The following is a 20,728-nucleotide window of genomic DNA, read 5'->3' on the forward strand; positions in this document are numbered from 1 at the left end:
AGGTTATTTAAGTTGGCTATACAGTGTGTATAAGAGAATATAATACCTGAATCATAAAAATAACAGTAATGGTTTGATTGAACCATAAAATCTGAATGTATGCAGTTTAATTTGTTGTAGTTACTGTATGAGTATACTGAATATGGTTGCACTATACACAGTATACTGTATATTTCCAAACATAGATATACTTTACATGTTACTTATGCTGAAATAATTCGATTACACATACAGTTCAATCAGCTAATTGTGTTTTTTGTTAAGGTCATTTTTTGTGCCTAATTTAATTTAGGTTTCCCACAACAAATCAGTTGAATACTTACTGTATGCAATCGAGGCAATCCCTTTTTCTTTTGTATTAATTCACAATTATTTTGATTGTTTTGAATATGTGTGTATAACAAATATTAATAGCTACTTCAAAGTGTCTGCTGACATGACTACAAGCTCTACAAAATATGAAATCAGCAAGGGCTTGAATACTTTTGCAAGGCATTCTGTTATTTTTCAGTGTCTTGCATACAATATACAGTTTTTATTGCATATAATCACCAAAAAAAGGATTTTTTGCTATATGCAACTCAACAGCAAGTGTTTAGAAAATACTTTAATCAATGGCATTATTAATAAAAAACAATTCAGACGTGGGAAATAATTGCTGTTAAGTGCCATTGATCTTACTCCACAAGACACCAAATATATTAAAAAAAACTACATCTGTGAGTCCCAGAATATAAAGCTTTATACCTTTATAAGGCTGGAAACTCACGAGATAGTTGTTCTAGTGTTGACTAGAGAGTACCTGCTTTCAGGAACAACTTTGGATCCATTGCTAGTGAAATCATTTGCTCAGAGACTAACTAAAATCATCTCACTAATGATTAGCTACAGTCATCCAACACTTAATATACTTTACAAAGTATTGGTTGGTGACACTGACACAGTAACAACTGTTGATTGCAATCTGTTTTTGGCTCACCACATTGTGATAGAAAATGTGCAAGACTTTATCTGAGTGGAGGGATAACGTATATTGCTAGCCATCACTTTTGCATCTCTGTATGCTGAGTGTAAAATTGAATTAAGAATATCTGAGAAATAACACCTATAAAAGAGCTGTGAAACAATCTATAATGATAGATTAACCTTCTAATTCAACCATAACTGCCCAGAAAACAGCTTCTTGAATGAATCTAAGAATGAATCCTGAAACTCCATTCCACATACAAAGTAACTAACTGCTTGTAGTCATTCATTAATTTTTGTACACTTAGATAGTACCAAAAAACACATTTTTGAAATCTCTTAGGTTCAATTCATTATCTCCTCTTCTTTTTTCAATACATGATTCAGCGATAGAAACTCAGCTGCATCACCCGGAGAACTTGCCTAATCCCAGGACTCAATAGAATATTGTTGGCCCTGGAGCTGGATTCCTTAAGGCTGTTATGTGCCAGTGCAAGGATACTGCAGATGGGCTAGCAAGTAATGCATGTGCATAAATCCTAGACAAACCACTGTCCAACAAAGCAGCTGAAAGTAAGGAAACAAGTTTGCATTCTAATTGCATCACTCCTTTTTCCTCTCAAATGCTCTAATCAGAATTGAAACAATGTCATTTTTTCCCTTGGTTTCAATTAATTGGAAACCATATATTTCCTGACTAACATTTTTTTTTCTGAAATGTTCTTCTGAACTGAAGGGAAAACCAAACTGTTGAAATAAAGTGCACATTCGGATCCCTAAGGGGTCTATAAAAATAACATAGGATGCCCAAAGGCTTAAAAGATGCTTGCTAGTCTTATGATTTACAGGCATTCAGGTCTGCTTGGCTTCATATAAATATATTTATACAGAGTTCAATGTTGAATAAGGGGTGATCAAGTATTTATTTCATTCTCTTCACACGCAGCTATGATATATAACTATAGAGTTTACAATTATAATTTTTGTATTATTTTAACCATATGTAAGATATCAAATATCTACTGTAGTTAAAATGCATGAAATACTGGAACACAAAGATCATGTTAATTTGATTTTTACCACTTAATGCATAAACTCACACTAGATTTTGCTAGGTATATTTTCCTAAGTTTAGAATCACCAATTAGTTCTGATTTACCCAATGGTGTGTTTTTCAAATCTTCTCAAGTCTCTGACAGCACTTCCTGCCTGCAGGCATCCAGGTTGCTGGTGTCACTGTGTTATTGACTGTCTAATCAACCCTACCCTATGTACTACTCAGAGGGGGAGGAGGAACCTGTGAACATGTCATCACAGAGCTCAACCTGTGCTCAGGCAGGTCCCTTTAGCAGTTGAGCCACTCAGGAGGTCCGCAGTAGAGATAGTTTCTCACAGTATTTTCCCATGGAGCTGAGGAGTCAGGCCAGGCACTTTTCTGTCCAGCCCTTTTCCTACCAAGAAGTGCCCAATTGTCCAATTAACAATTCAGTATTTATTCCCTCTCTGGAAGTTTCTCCTCCTTTCTCAACATTGAGGTGGAAGCACTCTGACATTGAGACCTCTACAGAGGATCAGTTCCCTGCGCATCAGTGTGACCACCACCAGCAAACCTGACAAACCTCACTTGAGGTTCGGGTAGCTGCTTCACCTCTGGGTCCTGATGAAGACTAAGCTTCCAAGCATTTTTTTTTTCTGCCGCCCCTGTTCGAAGTCACCTTTCCTTTTCTAGGACTCAGCCTTTGGCCCCCTTGCAGAACCTTCGGCTGCCCCCGCCGAGCTCTGCCTGAGTCTTTCCTTCAATACAGTGAAAATGCCCAAAGACCCATGAGCTCATATGTTTGGGTTCCGGGCACTAACCCTCCACAGATGCCTGCAGCACAAGTGTGCGGATTCTGCCTGTACTTCTCCGCCCAGTCTGCTGCGCCTTGCTGAATTGTAACAAATGTTCTTACATTTAGATCTCCATTGCAAGAGCTCCAACTGTTTCCAGGCTCCATCTTCATGTACAGAATAAGCAACAGGGAGGAAACCAGTGAAGAGGAGAGGGAGGTTGACTATTGAGTGAAACCTCTGGGTCCTAAATTTAAAGCAAACTTGTTTCTAATAAATTAATTTTAATGTAAAAACTGGGGACAAAAAGTATTTTGTAAGGTAATGGAAAACACTAATGTCTTTAAGAGGAAATGTTTTTGTACACTGTCAAGCATAGCAAATAAAGTATAAAGCTATTATCTGTAGGATATCTCATTTTTTCTGCCAATGTCTGACCAATGTTCGGCCCTCACATTATGAGCTAATTCTTGGAAAGCTATGTCATTAATGTCATTGCATACTCCTGACACATAATAAAAAATAGCAGCTGTAAATCCTTTCCAAGAAATCCTTTGAGGTCTTCTGCACTTAAGCATTTACAATTCACTTGTAAAATTTATTTCATTGGCACATTGTATTTTTTTAAAACAATTCTTTCTTTTTTCTCTTTGATAAAGCAAATTATGATGATAATTTGCATTTTACCAGACAATAGTTCAAAAATATTGAATCATTGAAAATGGATGAAATATATATCTGTAATAAAAAATGAACTGTAATAGCACATTCTTTCACTCGAGATATATTGCTTACAGCATACTGTATGTGCTTCTCTTAGTTATGACTGATTCTCAAGTTTTACAAGTCTTAAGTGTAATTAGAATTAATTATTATTGAACAGTCTTTTCATTGACCTTTTGTTGAAACTATCCCAAAATCTAGTAGTACAGATATAGAATCTAAAGTTTTCTGTGTCTTAAAATATCGCATCACAGTTTTAAGCACTGTTAGATAGTGCTTATAACCATGAGGTATCAAACATAGGTAAAATACAATACATTGGTGGTGCTGTCTGGCATTGTGATGTGGACACACATTTCTTTAATCTTACATGGTAATTAACTTACATGGTAATTTCACTTTTTTTCCCCAAATTTTAGCCTTCCAGCAAATTTAAATTGAAGAGGAGAGGCTAATAATCAACACACTTCCTGTACTAATGTTAACGTTTTTGTGGAACATATCCTTCTATGCACAACCTTTATGTATTTGACTAAAATTAAATCATTAAAAAAAATAAAAGGAAGGCTCTGAATATCATACACACCAGCTGAAATGGGGTAAAAGTCTGGATGTGTCTTAGATCCGTAGCAGGACTATTCAGCTACTACAGTAAATCAACATGCCTCTTCAATCTGTTAAAGTTATTCTTTCCTTCCTTTCTTGATGCAGCATTTTGGATCGGTGGAAATTTGTGTTTCTTTCTGCAAGGGAATATTCTTTTTTCTTTTCATTATTTATATTCACAGACCAATTTCTAGACAACAAACTATTACTTTCTCTAGCTTCATGAAAATGTCACAGCAGTGTATTGCACTCTGACAGCACTCCGACGGTAATGGAACTTTCATTTGCTAGCCAATACCTATCTTGATGCACTTGGCACTTTAATTCGCTTTCATTATCTTATGAAAAATTTGTTAACAAGGCCAATGAAGGCTATGCAGAGCAGTACATCCGCAGACTATGACAGCTTTTCAATCAAATTTTATGAGATGCTTTCTTTTCTGTTATTGCGATTTATGTGTTCAGTTCTCACAGAATCTCCTTCACATTGACTTCATCCTCTAGCTTTCAATTAGACAAAGTTTTTATTATACAATCCTTGCATTTTCTAAACTGCTTTATCCAGTACAGGACCGCAGTGGAAGCCTGAACTTAATCCAGCAAGCAGTATTGTGCAAGAAAAATAAAGACGTGCTGTGATGTTTCAGATTTTCCCATTTTTCTCTTGAATCCAGATATAAAGATTCTGTCAAAGGTTCTAGAACATCACCTACAAATCTGATCAGATCATGCTTTTTTAACTCAGTCATTTTTTGTAACCTGTGTACTTTATTAAACATTTCTACACTTCCAATGTTCCTGAAATTCCTGCTTCCTTTAGACACTGAAGCTTTTTTTTTTGCAAAAAATCTTTCAGCATTTAGTAAAACTTTGGAATTAACTCAGTTTAAAGGATAATATTTCTCTTCAAACACTTCATTGGCTTCACTGTGCACTAATGTTGTTTACTCTTTGTGCTGTCCACTGTTGTCCTCTTTCTTTGTTTTAGTCTTGTTATCAAAATGTTAGCACTTGGGGTGTGACACATGGTGGACTAGAGCACAAATGTCTTTACGATATATACAGATGATATATTACTGCATGTTTTGAATCCCACTGTGTCTTTACCTTTGATTATGGATACACTCATTAGTCCTGGTAATATAATTGGACACAAAATCAAGCATCCCCAAACCATAATACTTCCACCATCATGGTTGACAGTCGGGATGGTGTTCTTCAGTTGGAAGACAATGTTTTTTGCTAAATACACTGTATACTGTATAGTGCTAAGAAAAAGGTTCACAGATGTGGTATTGTATCAGCAAATGATGGAGGGGAATGTCAAGCCATCCATATGTCAGCTTGTAACTGTGACCTTTTAAAGTCACCCATTTTATTTGCCTTATCTGCTATAATATAAAATCTCTACTACACAGGTCATTCAGTATTTTGCTTCCAGTAATGTACTTTATGTTCTTAAGTGCTAAATGTTTTTTTATACTGTTTAAATAGTGTGAGTTTAATATGATTTGTTTTTAGTTCTGTCTTATCATTTTCATTGTATCTTACCTCAGATAAAAGATAAAATCATTATTTACATTAATTATAGTAAATTACACTGTGTTTTTATATATGAACAGATCCATTATCTTTGTAGAGCAGATTTTAATTTAATGGAAATTTTCAATTATTTTATTAGACTATAACTGATGGTATCATTTCTGTAGTTGAACGAACTATGGGGTTTAAAAATATAAATCGGTGTGACTGATTAGCTGTGACTAGAAATTTATATCTTTACCTGACATGTTCCATTAACACAGATCCCTGACTCCTGAGGTCCACAAGAGGTTCCATCGAGCACTTTTTCTGCCAAGAGAAACGGCTGTTCCTTCCCAGATGTGGAACAGAACAGGGCGCATGGTTTCTCTAACAGGGAAGAACAAAGAAACTTTATCAATTGTTTTTTTCTACTCTTTTGCTATTTGTGACTACATATATAATTTCCTCCTGACTCTATGCTTGGATAATGGCATGTAAAACATTAGCGATTCTTACTGAGCAGAAAGTGAGAGAAAGAACAGAAACACATTTGGGACGTGGTAGAAAGCAAACACAAAATGTAAAGCAAAATAAGCACTGTAATTCTTTAATCTTAATACAGTATATGTTTCAGGGCACTATTTTAATTAGTATGTCTGGGCTATATTATACATGTGGTAGTTACTTTTTTAGAAACGAATGTCTACAGTAACAACAGAAAGCGTATGCAATCACGTAAAAAAATGCTCATGTCTAATCAGCAGGGATAAATACAAAAATAAATCTCCATTTTTTGGCAGTTGTACATATGATCTGTAAAATAATCTGCATGATATTGCATTTTCATCCAATTAATTATATAGCCAAGCAAGATGGGGATCCATTCATCAAGAAACACACTGACAATACAGTAGCTGGTCACTTCTCTGAGAAATGCATTAGATGGCATGTTAATAATAAAAGATATATAATTAACTTTACTGTCTTCTAGTTTAAAGGGTATAATCTTCGAGGCAGTATTGTACTGTAACAGGGGTGGAACAATTCACCATAGTACTTGGAATATTTCTAATTAACCAAACACATCCTAAACTGGATGTCAGGAGATAATACAAGGCCATTATAAAGAGAATAATAATTGAAATATAATCATAGAATAATTATCAAATTCTGAACTCATTCACCTACGGGATACAAGGTGCTCAGATTCAGTTGTTTTTACAATTAATGGAACACTTACATGGTAAAATGATACAAAATAAAATAATAAATACTGTATACAGTACACTGTATATACTGTATGTGTGACTTACAGTTATACAAAGATGCAAGTTGACAAAAAATATTTTATACATACCTTAATTTGAGCCCATATTTAGGACTAAATTGGGCCAGTTGTTAATCTTTATGGTTCATAATGCTAACATGACAGGTGCAGCTCTTCTATACCCTTGCTGGGATTCAATTACAGCCATAAGGCACAAAGCACCACACCCAAAACAGCAGTAAACATTACACTGCTACTGTATGTTACAATACCTGGTCTTGGGACAAGGGATTTTGTGCACTATCTGTGTTTTAATGGGACGACAATATATTCTGTACCAGGTTCAGTTCCATAGATACCTAATATACTAACAAATGGTCAAATTAATTTATAGTGGACAAAGAAGATGTAGAATCTAAAATTGTAACAGTAAAAACACCTGCATGTGTAACTCCTCCTTAGTTTCACAAAAAATCAAAATGTTGTAAATCAAATTCAAAAGTAAAGTTTGAATATTTCTTCATCATAATTCAATCATGGATAGCAGTTTAAGATGAAAAAATGTACAGTATCTGCAAAAAGGCTGTGTGGAAAAGTAACTTTTATTTGACATTATTTGCTCATTGTGATTTACTTAAGCTGTAAACATCTGATCCCGCTCTTTGCACACTTAAGCACATGCCAAAGAAACAGACAGGTTTATTATATTGGTCTGATTTGTGCAATATGCCAGGACTTGGCACTAAAAACTGGCTGAGGTCAAAACCTCAATCCAAGGCATCCATTAGATGTGGGAAAGAGCCAAACTCCAGTTCTTGCTATCACAAAAATCTCAGAGTTAAAAGCCAAAACATTTTCGGTCTTTCTTGTACCCTTGCCAAAGACTGTGCAATGCACGCTGCCTAAACAGCTTGATATATCAAATATTTGTATACTTTTTATTTTTAGTTTTTATATTTTCAATCTAAAATAACACAGTGGCAAGAAAGCGTTAACAAATCATTTGATGGAATTCTTGTTCTCCTTTTAGCTGTTTTTTTGTTCTAAGAAAATCCAAGTAACTATAAAAGTAAATATTCCTCAACAATATGTGCATGCAATTATATGTTATTAAATACATGTATTAATGAATCTAATAAAATAATAAGTTTATTAAAATAAAAATAGTCATAAATAAAAGTACTGGAATAATATTATTTCAGGTCTTTCAATAATCACCTGAAGAAGCATTGTTGGTTCAGTTACTGTAAAGGTATTTGGGTATTAAAATGAACTGTATAATGAAAAACTAACGTTGTCAAATAAACCTGGATTATGGAAATTCAAGTTCAAGTTGTACCAAAAAAGGAACTGTCATCATCAGACAATTACGATTACAACATGTAGTAGAGTTGCTCTAACAGCTTTATTAACAATCAAAACACACAGCTTGCACACGCTGTAGATTTGGCAGAGGAGTGCTTAGCGTCCCAGGTCAGCACTGATGTTTTCCCTATAACAAGCTAGTTCTCCCAGATCCTGCTTAATATAATCAGGCATAATTAAGCATCTTATATGAAAATATATCTGTCCTGGGACTACTGCTCTTCCCGATGTATATCAAGGATCTAGATTCTGGCATAGTTTGTACAATAGTTTTCCGTTTCAAAATAAGAAGATGAGAAAAAACAATAGAGACTTAACAAGAAATGGGATAAAACCTGGCAATTATGCGGCAGGTGATATTTAATGTAGAGATGGGCAGAATCCTACATATTGTACATGTAGCAGAAACATAAAACTGAAAACACAAATTCGAAATGCTGAAATTGAAAATGCTATTCATCAAAAACACTTTGGAGTTTAAGAAATAATTTATATCTTCTGTGGAAAAGTCGTAAAAATGGCAAATGGATATAGTTAAAAGGTTAGTATTTAAATTGAGGGATGTTAGAATGCAAGTACAATTTGGTAGCAAGATCTCATTTAGAATATTATGTAGTTTTGATCACCATGTTAGAAAAAAGATTGCTATTCTGGAAGGAGTCCAGAGAAAAGTAACCACATACACTATAAGGCTTAAAGAATGTCCTACATTCAGACTAAAAGAACACAATTTTTTTTAGTCTTGAACAGAGACGACTGTGTTCTTAAGGGACCTGATTTAACATCGTCAAAGAGGATTTCAAAATCGTCAAAAATACTGACCTCAGTGAACCAGGAGACTCAAGTAGATACACAGTGAAAACCAAGAAGATACACAGAGGCATCCTCTAATTTGAATCTGCTCTTATGTTCTTAAGTTTGTGTTCTACAATTTGTATTAAAGAATGATTCCTTGAAACTGTTTTTTTCTAAAAGATAAATCTGGGAAGCAAAAAACTTACATTCCTGAAACTATTGCAGGACAAAAATGTTCATATTACTTCATTTATGAACAGTGAATCAGATGCTGTTAAGAGGAAATGTTTAAAATGTTTGATAAAAGTTCTACATACAGTAACTACTAACTAAACAGAAACATGTCAACTTAAAAGGCACTATGTGTTTATTTAATTTTAAGTTAACAGATCATTGACTGTCAGTAGCAATTTTGCTTAGATTGTGTGCCTCTCATCAGTGTTGGACCTGTGCTGAATAGCAATAACAAAAACTAACAGAAAGAAAATATTACCACAGTTCTGTACATTAACGTTAATTCTTAAATGCAGAATGGATTGTTTCCTTTTAAAATATACAAAAATCTATCACTTTGTTTACAAGTTAATAATACATTTATTTTGTGCATTGAAAGATATACTTTGACCAGAGATAAGTTCTTCCAAAGAAAACAAAAGATTCTGTTCTTTGTCAGAGCCAGTCTGTGGAGTGCTTCCCAGGCCTTACGGAGAATAAAGAGGATCAAAATGAAAGGATCTTTGTGTTCTACCAGGCAGACAGTCTTCACGGTGATGTAATCTCACAAGATTACTTTGTGCCATGTCTAACATCTTCCACATTAAAGAACTTCCAGATAAACAGCAGTCATTTCTGAAAGGCCATTTACACTGTACTGGTTCAAGCAGTATTTAAGCTGTATATATGGCTGTGGTAATGATATTGTGATTAAACAGATCTGATCATTTAGATTTTCAAATTTTTTTTAGCTTTGGCAACTGCAGCAAATTCTAAATGAAGTAAAAATATGTTTGCATTTTGATTAAACTAATTCTAAAGGTATCTTATGGTAAAAGAGATTAATTAAAGCACTGCATTACCATGTACTTGTGACTAAATTTGTTATATTTCATTAAATCCTGAATGTCAGATGTCAACATAAACAACATCTATATACTGTATACTGTATATGCTATTCAATGAATAGACATTTTAATGTTTCAATAATTAATAGATGGTAGGTCTGCCATTGTTACTTTCCTGACTTATAATTACAGCTTTGTTTAATTGTAATGAAATGTCCATTAATATCTGAAATATTACTACGTAATATATATTCCATAGTAAAGCAATCCTATTTACCATCATCTGTTACAGAGAACCATGGGACAGAGTGCTTCTGTGAGGAAAGTCTGTTGAAAGTCTGACACTGCAAATCCCTGAAGCTTGGCACACCTGCAGGGCATGGCATGTTTTCGCACACTTTATACTGAGTTCTGGGACCAGGACAGTCCTTCCCCTTAGCACCAATTCTGCAGAAACAGAAAACACAATCTTCATGTACTTACACAGCAATGTGTAGGTTTATGTCACTAATATACATTTTAAATCAGCTTTAACTGTTTTATAATTTTTTACCTATTTCACACTCCAGAAGGGAAATTACCTATGCTAAGAGGTATTAGCATTTAATTTCCATCATTTAAAAATGTTGTAGTCTGTAAAGCATGGATGGGCAATTCCTCCTTGATGGTTACTGTACAGGTGCTTTTTAATAAGCAACAGATCTGAAAACAAAACAGGCTCTGCAATCTCTGATCCAAACAGTTTATCTAATGAAGTCATTTAAAGCTGAAGCAGAAGTCCTCAAGACCTGGGCTTGCCCATCTTTCATCTACGTGGAAGATTTTTATTGTGTGCATTATCATTCCCTGTGATAAACACATAAAAGATTTTGAAGCTTAAACCTAACAAGTTGTGAAACCTCATCTAAATGTACAGTAAAGCAGGCAGTCCTTTTTTTACGTGTTAAAGTAGCACATGCCTTTCCCCTTCACTTTATTTTCTTAGAAAAGGACTAACGAACCCTTGATCCTATATGAGACTTTGTAGATTAAAAGTTGAATAAAATAAGAAGAGACTGGAGCAATGCCTACCGGGGGTTGTCACACTTGCGCTGCCGGACACTGATCCCAGTGCTGCAGGTTTGGCTGCAGGCTCCCCATGACCCCCAGGAGCTCCACTCGCTGTGTACGGACTCGGGGACGGGAGCTTTGCTGATGCACTCTCCAGCTTTACACCACTGCAAAGACAGATTCAGCACAGCATTTAAACTGCCCCAGCTCCCTTCTTTATATATCCTTCCATCTATTTTCTACTCTGCTTTATTCAGTATGGTATTGCAGGGGAGCCAGAACCTATCCCAGCAAGCAATGGGCTCAAGGTGGGACACATCTTGGAGGGGACGCCAGTCTGTCACAGGACAGAGACACAGACAAAAACACAGACAAGTACACACTCACACCAGGGTCAGTATTCCCAGAAGCCAATTAGCATACCAGTATGCCTCTAGTCTAGACTATGGGAGGAAACCGGAGTACCCAGAGGAACGTGGGGAGACCATGTTCACTCAGATAGCACCCATGGTCTGGAATTGAACCCAGAGCTGTGAAGCAGCAATGCTAACTACTGTGCCCTGTGCCCATCTTTATATGGAGTTTGTAACAAACGTTTGGGAGGGATGACAATGACCAAGTTCAATCAGGCTCAGCTTTCAGTAATTTGCAATCACTCTTGACATAATTTCCTCTGCTAAAATACCATAAATACCGTACATGTTCCCTTCTCTCCCTCACATACGTCTTTTGCATTCCACCTCCACCCCATCTGCACCTCTGCAGCTGCCGCTTGGTCACTCCTCACTCTGCATGGGGGTCCTGGCCTCCTCGTCCTATGGCCAGGAGGTCAGCCCATAGCCAAAAGGTTAAGCCAAATTTTCATTAAACACTCCATAATCATTTCAGTACACTTAATCCCTGGGTGTTCCACCAGGTTTTAATAGCATTGAGATCTAGTATTTATTTAGCCAGGGCATTGTACTGTAGCTTAGCCAGCTATGTACTGTCTGTCGCTCATTGTATATCTGTTGATTGGTGATTCCTAATATTTTCAGAAGGTTGAGTATGGCGGAGGTCCAGCTTTTGAAAGAATTGCAGTTGGACTCTTAGATCAACACTAGTTGGACACTTTAGTTCATATACTGTAGTTGTCTGAAGAAATACTGTATAATGCCATTAGTTGCCAACTTCCTTCCTTCCAATATCTTTCAAGGGGAAGGATTCAATAATTTATACTAATTTATAAATGCTCAGAAGAGTTCAGTGTACTGCATATTACATCAGGGTTTTGAGCCATTGCATGTTTTGGACATTGCTATGCATAAGCCAATGTTTAATAAACATTACAATATGGTCAGCATTTAATCATCATAAACTGTAGTGATTGTACATCTTAAACTACAAAAACGTTATAATAAACGTTATAATAAACCAGGAGAAATTCCATGAGAGCTAGCTGCGGCACAACAGCCGGTTACTTCACCATCAACCCTTCTCCCTGGGCTGGAAACCAATCGCAAGACTTGGAGCACTTGGAGATGGTTTTCGACCCAGCCCATTCCAGGTGTTTTTCAACATAAATACTTTGACCTGACAGAGTTCAGGGCTCGTTTTTAGATTTGTATCTGAGCCCTCAGAATATTGTACCTTGTTTTCCCTAGCTTTGTCCTTTTTTTGTTCCTGTTTCCCTAGCGATGCTTTTCTTGTATTCCTGACCTCAGCCTTGTTTTCAGACCCTATTCCCAGATTCTCCCTTGGCTTTTTCTCTATGATTGATTCGGTTTTGAACACTCCTTACCTTTGAGACATTGTCTCCTGGTTTTGCACCTGCTACAGACTGGTCTATCGAGTTTCCCGACCTTTGACCTTCACCTGCCTGACTACGTACTAGTACTGTGTTTTCTGCTCTGTACACTCAGCTCTGCACATACCTCTGAGTCTAAAGCTAGCCAGAGCACCACATTTGCCTGCCTGCTTGATTCACTCAGCTGGCTTTTCAGCAAGCAACCTGCTACTCATTTCCAGTGTGTGCTCTCCTTTATTAGCCCGGTTCCTGTAATTGTGCAGCTCTGGGGTCCCTGCCTGCAGTTCCCCAGACTCTGGTGCCCCTCACCCAGAATTTTGGCTCTCTTTATGCTCCAGGATCACACCACTAGTTCCATCATAGTAGTGTGACTTTACAAGCCTGTGTGTGTTTAATGAAACCAACTGGATGGTTTCCATCCTCTTTGCAGTTTCCATTCATGTAATACTTGCACATGAGAAAACATGGACATACATTTAAATCAGGTATTGGCATACTGTCTATTATAAATATTACCATTGACCCCAGTATAATTCACTTGTGACAAAGGGATATCTCTTCCTTTAAAATGTCTTTCCATTCCCATGCATTACACTGAGCTGAAGCTGACATAGTCTGTGGACCACACTGTATTAGAGATAAGCTAATAAAAGCAAACAAAGGGGCAAAGGGAGGATAAGGAAGGGATTTGAAATTCTCTCCAGATACTGGATGATTTGTTTAAAGGGGGCCAAAGAGACTTTACTTTGAAATTATCTTTTTTTTCATTATTTCAAGGGGATCACTGATATTCAGTGTGCCACAATAAATAAATACATCAACCATAGGTTTAAATGAGATATACAGGTTTCACAAAAAATAATAAAAAGAAGAACTGGGATAGAAAGCAATTTTGGCTTCTGTTCACGGGTGCTTAAAATTTTAATGGAGACAGAATTAGGATGCCTGCCCACTTGGTGTTTTGTTTCTAATGTAAACTTACCATAGGTACTGACTGGAACTTTGCTGTGTGGTCTATTTAATCTTAGTTCAGGAGCTGCTGCCAAGTAAACCAAATCAACAATCTACATCTGCCTTGCAAAATGTGGCACTGACAGGCCCTAACAAGCCATTCTACATTTCAGGAGCATTACAAATGATGGCTGGTCGTTACTTTATATTGGACAGCAGAGAATTCAATAACCCATATTCAAAATCTTATAAAACTTGTGACTGCAAAATGCTTCTCATGTTAAATCCTGTCTCTGGGCAGTAACCCTATTGCCCCAATGCAGTGGTTCTCAAACTTTGGTACGCGTACCACTCCACCGCCAGCTGATATGCCATATGACCCTGGAACTTTGTTGTGTGCGCTGAAAAATCGGGACGGGTTTTCATATTTTCTATTTTAAGACGTGTCGAATACGCAGTCTACGTCCTACGATACAGCGGACGCTAATACTTGAGTGGACACAGAGCTACAATGTAATTCTATACGTGCTACGAACGTAAGTGACCAATTGTATTAAAAAAACTTATCTCCAGCAAATATCTCCAGCAAATAGAAAGGTAGGAGAATGTGCGTGATTTTGGAACAATGCCAATGTTGTAAATGCATAGAAATACAGAAATGCATAGAAATGTTTGTTAGGAACGCTGGTAATCTTGTGAGCACAGGAAAGCGTGATAGATAACAGAAAAATATTTAAGAACTGTTCTAGGTTAATTTGAGAAAAATACACCGAGCGTCTCTGTGTTTTGCTCCCATGCACATGAAATAAAAACTTCTTTTAACTTGTGAGACCGACTCCCCAAATGGAAACAGGGAAAAATGCAAGCTTGCTAAAGCAGGTAAGCCCCACACTATTTTTGAAGAACTTTATTTACCGTTGGGAAAAGAGCTGACATATATTATGTGTGGAGAAAAAGTTGCTTAACAGCTCAACCTGCTGCCCCCTCTGAAAGACACAGTCACTCATAGAATTATTGATATGGCGGATGATATCAAAAGTATGCTGGTAGAGCGTGTTAAGATGAGCAGATGTTTTTCACTGCAATAAGATGAGTCTGTAGTCGATTTTGCCAGTTTGCTCGTTTACTTTAGATACGAGTTTGAGGGTACGTCCCATGAGGACTTTCTGTTCTGTAAACCGCTTCTAACAGGAACTACAGGAGAGCACATATTTCAGCTTCTGAATGAATTTATAGAATAGAATGGCATCGACTGGATAAAATGCGTCGGAGTTTGTAAAGACAGTGCTAGAGCAATGACAAGCCGACACAGTGGTGTAGTTGCACGAATTAGAAATGTTGCTGCAGAAACGAATGGGCGCATTGCAACATCCACCGCGAAACCTTTGCTGTCAAGAAAATGCCTGATGACTTAAAATCTGTTAGACTCTGTTGTGAATCAAGGCTCAAAAAATGAATTCACATCTGCTTTGCTCGACTAAAGGCTCACCCCTCTCACTGAAATGGTGCTTTTTATTGTTTATTTTTATTTGTTGTTGTTCCTGTTTTTTCTGTAAAGGGCTTTGAGAAGCCACTTTTAAAGGCGCTATATCAAATAAAGTTTATTATTATAATATGTATATGTGTGTGTGAGTGTGTGCGCACACGCGCGCTCATGTTAGTCATTGAGAATTTCTGGGGTTCCTATGAGAAGATGACTTGTAGGTGGTACTTGGATGCTTTGGTTTGATCAGGGGTGGTACTTGGTCCAAAAAGTTTGAGAACCACTGCCCTAACGCATTTATGCACAACTCTGATTCAAAAGGGCCAGAGGGATTCTGTTTTATTTTTCATGTATGCCCTTAATTACCTAATTGAACTCATTATTTGTCATAGTTGAACAAATTTAAACCTTTCTTTGTTCTAAAGAGAAACCTATAATACCTGCTAGATAGCAGACCTTGCAGTTGGGCACCTCTGGCCTAACATTTCCCCTTTGACTGCTTGATTGACTTTGAACTTAGACTATAAATTAGGGCACAATCATCAATATCAATCTTACAAAATAATAAAAACCTAAATAAATTGAGTCATCGTACTCAACTGTTTTTTATTTACTTTTGTATACTAATTAAATTAGTATACAAATAACAAAATTCAAAGCATAATTGGATCTAGAAGCTTTGCCGTCTGAGAACATAAATCTCAGTGCTTTTTTGACTGAAGTGGAATTGGAAGCCAGTTTTTCTGTTGAAAAGAAGAAAAAGATGTTATGATAAACATAACTCCACTTTTGGTTCTCAGAGTATATGTTGGCTCAGCCTTGTGACTTTGATTTTGCCTGATAGGACAGTCCTGGCATAGAAAGCCTTTTGCCTGCAGCTTAATTACCACTAAGCAGCAGTTGCTCCATAAATGTGACTTAAATATGTTTTTGTTTAAACAGTGAAATTACCTGTAGTGACACGTGTTAAACACATTTTAAAAAATTTAGTAAAGAAAAGTTTGAATGTCGTTTCACATACAAAATACACCAGAAACCATGAATTAGAGGTTTCATTCAAATTAGCTAAGCTTGGCCATGTACAGTACAGTATATTTCCAACTTACTGTATTCCAACAATATTAGAGCAACAATATTAGAGCAGGGAGACCTTACTGCTTTTGTATTAATTATAATAATTATGAATAATTCTGACACCTGAAGAAGGCTCCACAGGAAAAAAAAGATTGTATCTCTTTTCTTTTCCTTTCAGCATGGAATAAATCTTCACCTGTTCCTTATAAAATAATATACCATATTAATGTACAGTAAGTTCAGTTTCTGGGACATTTCATATAGCAATGGGAAAAATAAGAAAGCTAATCAGTTATAAAATGTATAATGCACATTGCAATTTTCTCTTTTCCAAATGCCTGGAAATTATATCATTATTCCCTATGACCACAAATCCTTCCCAAAGAAGCCAAGCAGGAATTGTAAGATATGGCTAATATGCCAATGATTATGAGATCAACTGATTGCACACACGTGTGTTTGGGAATCTCTAAGGAGAATGAAGCTGTTTATAGCAATAATAAACAGATTTACTAAATGAACATTCATTCAGCTGTCAGAGAATGTTTACGGGGTTTATTGCCAAATAATCTTTACACTATTTCAGTAAAGGTACTAAACACTAGAGACATTTTTTCTTTTTCCAAAACTGTTCTCATCGGATGAGTGCTATAACTTTTATGGCTCTCTTTAAAGTGTTTAATCTTTGAAGGTTTGCTCTTACAAATTTAAAGAAATTAAAAGATTTGTATACAACTACATGTACTAAATTCCTAAATATTTACGGTGTAACTGAACAAAATGGTTTGAAACTTAACATAAGATTCTGTTTTTGAGATTTGAGTGCGTCCTTTGTGATGGAAAAATACATTCAGCAAGTTCCTAATAGTGCCTTTTGAGATGGATGGTCTTTTCACACTCCCCACTACTTTGTTAATGCAAATATCCTCACTTCACAGTTTCAAACCATATTTTTTGTGGTGGTCTCATTCAATTGTTCTGTAGTTATGAAAGGTTGATCCAAACAGACACAATCCTGCACTATCTTTTCTGATTTCTGTTGTCAGTCTAAATTCTGAGACCTAAAAAGTATTGATCCATGACCAGCAGCTCTCTCCTTAAACTTCTATCGGAGCTCAGGAATAATGTTGTGTAGCCTGCATACTGTAGGATCTCCAGGACAACTTCTGCTAAAAGTAGAGTCTTTCTGCCCGCACTATGGGCTCTGTAAACCCTTTCTGGCTTGTTGTGGAATACAACTCCTCAGATGTCCATTGATGCCCATTCTGCTCTTTTGTTTTTCTATCCATTTGCTGAAACTTCCCCAGAAACCAGTTCCAATGCTCTGAATACATACTATAGCTGTGGTTTAGTCAGTTAAAGGTCTGTTCCTGGTCAGGCCTACCACCATCACAGAGAGTTTCCTGTCTCTTAGCTCATTTAATGTAATCTAACACCTGTGTTAAGTGCAACTTGTATGACTAATTTAATATTAACACCCTTCTAGGTTAGGCTGGGAGCAGCGATGGCAAGGAATCACAATGTTTTTGGGAACTGAACTGACTTGTGGTAACAACTTCTTATCCTGGCCTTTTGTGCAATAAAGTCAAGAGTTAGCTGCTGCAAACACCCTTGACAGCTAACTTTTACTAGTGTATTAGTCTTACAGTGTCTCCTGTAGTGTTGTTACTGTATATAAAAAGAGCTAATGAATATCTGTAGTCACAATTGATGAGATTTAAGTATTCTTCTTTTGGGAGTATAGAGTTAAAATAACTTTTCAATATCCTGCTTTTCTAGGAGGTTTAATTTAGAAGACATGCAAGTAATTTAAGAGGCACACATAAAAAAAATGATAGAATAGAAATATAATACTGGAATAAAATGGAAATTAAAATTTAAATTCCTCAGAGAAATGACATATAATGTCAAACGCAAACAGAACAAGTTATGGGTGGCTTATACTCCAGTAATCGTATTCAAAGACTATTTCCAACATTTTATTTTATCTTTAAATTGGTTTTCATACTGACAATGCTTTGGAAGACTGTTAACCAAATCTCAATGGAGAAACGTCTATTAACGGTGCCAGAAACAACAGGCCTAGTTTTGAGTATGCTATAGAACTCTGTTTGCAGATAGAAATTCATAGTTAAACCTCTTTTTTTCAAAAAGGCGATTATTTCACAAAGGTTTTGTATTGAAATAACAGTTGTAGGTGAAAAGTAATAACTTACATTAAAATTTGACTTAGTTTATGAGATATTCAAATATACAGTACATGTGCGAGTTACATTAACACACTAATGGACCACACTATTACCACTTTGTAGCCTAATGTAGTCAGATCTCAGAAAATAAGCACAGTTGGACATGGTCCGTATTGGGACGGGAGGCTAATAACCAGGTTTCAAAGTGGAAAACAGGAAGCTAATATACATTTAAATGGTATTGTTGGACAACTAGGGGTCAATTTACGTAGGAAACAGAATTTCTACACCGGTACCCCAGTATGGTGACAGGGGACACTGTGAAGCAGAAGCTGCAATCCATTAAATACTGTAAGATATCAAACCAAGGTTTTGACTTCATGGTCATTAAATATCCCATGACACTTTAAGGGTACGGTTGTTAACCTAAGTGTTTTAGCAAAATTCAGTTTTTATCAGAATTTATCTTACCATAAATTTCCACTTAATTAATTTGATGAAGAAATGTCTCACTTTTTTGCTATGCAGTGGGGCTAATAGGTACTGCACTTCAGTTGTTCAGGCTCCTTCAGGATGAAAAGCACAGTGCAAAGGATACATTGTGCATTTAAGATTAAGTGCACCATCCTTATGTTCTTCTGGGATTCAGAAATAATCCCAGATACATAACTATGGTTATGTCCCTTTCCACCTGTTTTCAGGACCTGCTTTTTAATTAGAGAGTTAAGGTGAGATGGAATCCAACCTGGAAGGCAGAGGGTGCCAGTTGGAACTACACTCTAGGTAATTCGCTAATGCCTATCAGGGTGCCTATACACGCATGTGTGGGGGGGCAATCCAGAGATGTTAATTGACCTAGAAAGCATGCTTTTGGACTGGGAATACCAGAGTAAATAGAGCAATCCTCTATGGGCACGGGGACACAAGGAGAAAATGCAATGTCCACATTAAGGTCAGCTAATTTATGCTTTTTACAGAAATGAACAAAGATCATTCACGTCTTCGGGTGAAACACTCGCACACCCCTTCTCAGTCTGTGGCTCACACATTTTAAGAATCATTAAAAGTCAAAATGAGGAGCTGTCTATTAAATTAAGCGAAATAGACATTTTCGTTATTTATTGCTAATAAACGATTAAAACAAATGTTTTTTCTCTTCATATATACCATTTGTACAGCCCTAAGGTAAGAATAGTTTACCTTTCCTGTGTCACACTCTGTCCCATCCATTGGTGGATCAAGCTTGGTCTTACACTCCTTCTCCCCTTCCACTTTGCACCAAAGTCCGGAGCAAATAACATGCTGAGTATGGGAAAGGAATAAACAAAGGTATTAAGACACATACATTCTTTGCTAGTGGTTTGGTAAATGACATGACATTCTTTTCATAATATAGAACTGAACTCCAGGTCTCAGGCAAGCAAATGTAATTTGTTTTAAGACATTTCATTAAAAACTCAATTGCTGATCAATGGTATTATGTCATAGCGGATAAATCAATCTGTTCTTAAGGGGTCAAAATGTTCTTTGAAACTATTCATCAATATTCATTCTAAAATTCCCAGTTTGTATTATTTTTATTATTACATAATCTTAAAACAAAATGAAGCATTTTAAAAACATTAGTCAAAGAATGTATGTACGCATGGAACTGGAGAGCTCCTACAGATTGCTAGTTGGTATGACTAGATGTTAGAGAGACTTTTATTTTCTTAACACACAGATCCATTTCAGCAGACTGTATGATATTCAAAAATAGTTGACAGCAAATGCAAAGCATTTAATAAATCATAAATATTTAACCAAAATATAACTTCTGACATCATGCATAGTAATATGTCTAATTGGCATGATTTAGTTTTATCTAGACAATACATTAATTTATTATTCTGCTGTCACATAAGAAATAAAATGAGGAAACAAAAGGTCCTCGGTTTTACTGGAACATAAAAGATAAGTAAAAGTACAGGCAACTTTAAGCCAAATTTCATTAGTGAAGTCATTTAAAAATAAACTAACATTACATCATTTACGAATTTAAGAAAATTTAATGAAGGG

General features: G+C 36.1%; 1 protein-coding gene across 1 annotated transcript in view; it reads right to left on the reverse strand.

Moving 5' to 3' along the window:
* LOC102694857 (A disintegrin and metalloproteinase with thrombospondin motifs 19) overlaps positions 1–20,728 on the reverse strand; it is a 119,589-nt gene that overhangs the window by 31,403 nt on the left and 67,458 nt on the right. The window contains exons 11-14 of the mRNA XM_015366082.2: positions 19,871–19,972; positions 11,209–11,354; positions 10,415–10,584; positions 5,909–6,036 (exon numbers count right to left, since the gene is read on the reverse strand). Coding sequence (XP_015221568.1) covers positions 5,909–6,036; positions 10,415–10,584; positions 11,209–11,354; positions 19,871–19,972 — 546 coding nt within the window. The remainder of the gene's footprint in view (positions 1–5,908; positions 6,037–10,414; positions 10,585–11,208; positions 11,355–19,870; positions 19,973–20,728) is intronic.

Source organism: Lepisosteus oculatus, chromosome 3 (assembly GCF_040954835.1).
Source record: "Lepisosteus oculatus isolate fLepOcu1 chromosome 3, fLepOcu1.hap2, whole genome shotgun sequence".
In the NCBI taxonomy this organism is placed as follows: domain Eukaryota; kingdom Metazoa; phylum Chordata; class Actinopteri; order Semionotiformes; family Lepisosteidae; genus Lepisosteus; species Lepisosteus oculatus.